This window comes from Myotis davidii, unplaced genomic scaffold (genome assembly GCF_000327345.1).
Source record: "Myotis davidii unplaced genomic scaffold, ASM32734v1 scaffold160, whole genome shotgun sequence".
Taxonomy (NCBI): domain Eukaryota; kingdom Metazoa; phylum Chordata; class Mammalia; order Chiroptera; family Vespertilionidae; genus Myotis; species Myotis davidii.
Window position 1 is genome coordinate 168,168 of NW_006293437.1, and position 5,068 is coordinate 173,235.

General features: G+C 39.2%; 1 protein-coding gene across 1 annotated transcript in view; it reads right to left on the reverse strand.

The window, feature by feature from the left end:
* Positions 1 to 5,068, reverse strand: part of LOC102758276 (putative glycerol kinase 5) — a 26,725-nt gene that overhangs the window by 9,533 nt on the left and 12,124 nt on the right. The window contains exons 3-5 of the mRNA XM_006767140.2: positions 4,267 to 4,370; positions 2,491 to 2,550; positions 1,798 to 1,931 (exon numbers count right to left, since the gene is read on the reverse strand). Of these exons, the coding sequence (XP_006767203.2) occupies positions 1,798 to 1,931; positions 2,491 to 2,550; positions 4,267 to 4,370 (298 nt within the window). The remainder of the gene's footprint in view (positions 1 to 1,797; positions 1,932 to 2,490; positions 2,551 to 4,266; positions 4,371 to 5,068) is intronic.

Sequence of the window (5,068 nt, forward strand, 5' to 3'; positions counted from 1 at the left end):
GAAAGTTTTCAGATAACCCTAATAAGTACATAGATGTTTTCCAGGGACAGACATAAACATTTAATTTATCATGGAAGGATATAATGCTTCTTTTAAGTAAGACACTCTCAGGATCAGAGAAGTGGTCAGTCCTAAATACAACTCAACAGTTTAGAAACAAATACTTCTTAGTAAATGTCAGTGGGGTCCCCCATGATCAGATTGGACAGTTTTACCCCAGGGCTTTAGAGATAGCCCCCATTTGTCTGGTCAGGCCTTAAATCAGGATTTATGTCAATTTAACCACCTGTAGACCAAAATATACAAAGGTCATTAGATTCACTGGCTCACATGGTTCTAGATCATAGAATGGCCCTTCCTATATGTCAGCAACCCTTTTAAAATAGAACTTAGAACACAAGATATTCTTAAACAGACTATATAGTTAAGGGAGAAAACATTGCATTCTCAATCTCCTAAAATTTAGGCTCAAATCCATGGTATGCTACCTATTCCTAGCGTTATTGTTTGGCTCTTGTATACTCAATTGTCTAACTCTATTCATCCTCTCTTGCCTAGAATCCATCAAACTACAGATGGTCATGGAAATGAAACTCTGAATGACATCTTTCCATCTTCCATGGTCCCTTAGATCGTCCACCTCTGATGGAGCCCCAATACCCCTTGCTATGTCCCACTTCAGTTGTAAGTTGCTAGAACAGTCATTGCTCCCATTCCCAACAGCAGCTGGGGTCTCCAAATTGGAATGGGAAATGAAGAGACAGAAGGAAGCTAGGTAGATAGGGGCAGGACTATGGGAAGGGAAAGTAATACCCAAGAACCCAACTATGGGGAGTTACTAAGATAACCCAACTGGGCGGGGAAGGAAAGGTATGCGAGAGAGGCATGAACTTTAAAATGTATGGATATTACTAAGGTAGCATAACCAATCAGGAACTAGCAAGCATATATACAAAAAAAGAGAACACTTGAGTTTCCTCTTTCTCTCTTCCCCTGGTGCAGCACACAATGGATACCTGATGTTCCTGTTGCGGGTGCTTATGGCCATGTGGGCCTCCACATGTGGACTAATAGACTTTAATTAGTTTGGATGCTGAACTACTCCTGACAGTAACATGAAAAGAAAGCTCTGGACACTGGGCTGCTCCTGAAACTCCAGCTACACCTTTTCCAGGACTGGCTTTTCCCAATAAACTTCAGTTCTGCTAATTGTTTTTGTCTGTCACTTCATTCTTCGTTTTCTCGAGACAACAAACTTGGACTCAACATCCCACATTTTGGTTTCAGTACCTCTGCAGGAGCTGAATTCTCTGCTGGACAACTTAGTTATTACCCTCTCCTCACCTGGCTATCTGCACCCTTCAAAAGTGAGCTCTTTGTTGCCTCCTCTGGGAATACTACACCATTTGCTTAATACTACAACTGTTTGCTATTTTTTCATACCAAATATAATAATTGGTTAACTGTCTGCTCTCACCAGAGACTCCCACAGCAGGGCTATGTCTTTTAAACTCTTTATTCCCAGTAGTGATGGTCATGTAACAGGGTGCTCAACAAATGTTCAATAAATACAAAAATGGACTCAAGGAGTGAAGTGAGGACAGAAGAGGTGCATGGGACCCACCCATCGAGGTGGCCACAGGAGTGTTTTGTGAGTCATGTACATATGCTTGTGGAGCTTAGTGGACACCTAGGTTTTCCGGACCCTCTTTATAATTGTACAATTTGAGAGGAGAAATGCTATCTGTAAGAAATAGTTTGCAAGATAGCTCTCATTTTTATAAAATCCACACATACCAACAGCAAGGCCAGCTAGAGAAGCTGCACCAAGGCACGACATATCCAGTTGAACAGGTCTGTCTATCTTCTCATTAATCAGGTCTGAAGTCATCTGCATGACAAAACTGTTCTTACAAACTCCTCCATCTGCCCTGTGGGGAGCAAGATATTTGAGATAAAGTACCACAATAAAAGCATAACAACATTTTTAAGAAGAGTCATATTTTTTTAGACCCTTGATTTTACTATTTAATTCCAAAATTATAACACTTAGCATTGACCTGCAGACACAGGACCTTACTAGGTAATCTTGAAACATTTTCCCTTATTCCTTATTTCCTTCCATCTGCTCTATTTGTTCAAAACAGACCAAGTGAACTGAGCCAACATACAAATTCATTTGGACATTCTAGCAAAGAAAATTTGATGTTTCTATGCCAAAAGGATAGCCACACGCCCAAAAGTGATTTTAAAGATTCTTATAATATGGGTGCTGAGATCTCCCAAATTCCAAAGTGTGTTATATTCTCCATAAATCCCAAATCGACTTTTTATTCCTGTCAAAACCTTATGTTCAAGAATTTTGTTGCAAAGGATCTAGGTTTAAGTTCTTTTTGAAATACTGAATAACCCTAATGATGGAAATACTCATGGTAGCTACCACTTCCTTCCAATTTCTAATTACATCTATTAGAAAGAAAGCATACATACCGGATTTTTGTCACGGGAATACGTATCTCTTTCTGCATCACCTCATATAACTGCTTGTTTCTAGTTAAAAAAATAAGATAACTATGTAGATAAAATTGAAATCATAGTAATTCTCTATTTTTCTAATCTATAAAAATATAAACTATGGTTTTATGTACATAATATATATATAAAATATGCAAAAAGGTATTAAAGAAATATATTCTGCTAACTAGAAATGGGTAACAGATGTTCAAATAAACAAGAGGCTCAAGGCTTGTGCTTCTCACCTCCATACAAAAGAGCACAATTTTTATTTTCAAACTGAATTTTATCTATAACTGTTCCTACAAATAAAAATACAAAACAAGCATCCGTTTAATAGATAGCTATTAAGATGGCATGCCATAAATTATATCTTACAGAATTAATTAAATATAGAACTAATCCTATATGATAAAAACCTAATATGCTAAGTGGTCGTCTAGTAGGCTGTTCAAACAATCAAAGCATAATATGCTAATGATATGCTAAGGCTGCTCAACTGCTTGCTATGAGGTGCACTGACCACCAGGGGGCAGACGCTCCAACCGGTAGGTTAGCTTGCTGCTGGGATCCGACCGATCAGGACTGAGCAAGCCAGGCCAGACATGCCCTGGAGCCCTCCCGTGTCCCTCCCCAGCCCCGATTGTGCACCGGTGGGGTCCCTTGGCCTGGCCTGCACCCTCTCACAATCCGGGACCCCTTAGGGGATGTCAGAGAGCCTGTTTCGGCCCGATGGCAGAACAACTGGTCACTATGATGCACACTGACCACCACAGTGCAGACACTCAACACAGGAGCACCGCTCAGCCAAAAGCTGGGCTCATGGCTGGCAAGTGCAGTGGTGGTGGCAGGAGTCTCTCCCGCCTCTGTAGCAGCACTGGCTGGGGATGTCCAATTGCTGGCTTAGGCCCACTCCCTGCGAGGGGACCTAAGCAGGTAGTTGGACATTCCCCACAGGCTCCCAGACTGCGAGAGGGTGCAGGCCAGGCTAAGGGACACCCCCTCCCCAAAGTGCACAAGTTTTGTGCACCAGGCCTCTAGTCATTTTATATTCACAGGAAATTTTATTTTAAACATTTGAATTTTCGATATTCATGATAGCCACATTCTTAATTTTAATAAGCTACACCTGCCTCATAAAAAAAAGAGCACTGGAAAATATACATAAAAATAATTTTGATAATTCAATCTTTGAGTATCACAGAAGCATATTAAAATTCTCCTTCATGGCCGTAACCGGTTTGGCTCAGTAGATACAGCGTCGGCCTGCGGACTGAAAGGTCCCGGGTTCGATTCCGGTCAAGGGCATGTACCTTGGTTGCGGGCACATCTCCAGTAGGGAGTGTGCAGGAGGCAGCTGATCGATGTTTCTCTCTCATCGATGTTTCTAACTCTCTCTCTCCCTTCCTCTCTGTAAAAAATCAATAAAATATATTTTTAAAAAAGTCTCTTTCATGAATACAAAAACCTTTGAAAATCCAAATTTTAAATCTCTTATGCTTAGGAAATTGGATATTTTTAAAAATCACTGAATTTTCATATATCAAATCTAAGTGGTACTAGTACTATTTAATATGAAAAAATAAAAAATGATATGAAAATTAGCAGTAAGAACAGACTATGTCATATGTAGTATGAATAAAAGGTATAAATCCTTGATTAAAATTATGAAATTTCTAATTTTATAGAAGCTAATAAAAGAAAACGGGAATACCATAAGGGGAGAAAGGAGTTTAGAGCAGGTTTTGGTACCTGAAAGCTATGGACTCCAATATTGCTCGTACAAGATGGTATTTACTAGTGGAAGGCTTCAAACCCATAAAAGAGGCACATGCACAGGGGTCATTTAATGGAGCCTAAAGTAAGAGATAGTAAGAATATATTATTATTGTTCTAAGTCACATCTATAGACTTAAAGACATATTATTCAATAAAAATGAACACATTAGAAAAAAAATCCCTATTATAGTTAAGTAGCTTTAAAATAAATAACAGTCCAAAATTATATTAAATAATTTAATATAACTTTTTAAAAGGGCTTGAGCAAGTTTGAGAACTGACATGGGACTTACCTGGGCCTTCTATTTGAGCTCATACCGAGAAAAGGCACTGCGATACAGAGTGACCAATTATTAACAGCCCAGTTTTATTAATGAAGGCAATGAAAAATAGTCCTTGTACCCCCTTCTCTCCAGTTGTAGGGTTTTTACACATAAAGTGTTCACTGCATAAAGGAGCTTTTTGAGGACATAAGTGAGACTCAAGATAAAGAACAATAATGCAAAAAATGTGTTTTTCAGTGTCATAACTTATACCAAATTTGTCACCAGACAATCGAGTACTCAATTTCTTAGCTTACAGTCTTGTTGTCTAATATGAGAAATGACCCAGCCTAACATCTGTCTTTAAAAGAGTCAAAATCTTGCCCTGGTTGGTGTGCCTCAGTGGGTTGGACTGTCATCCTGTATACCAAAAGATTGTGGGTTCCATTTCCGATCAGGACACATACCTAAGTTGCAGGTTTGATCACTGAAGGCAACTGATATCCCTCCCC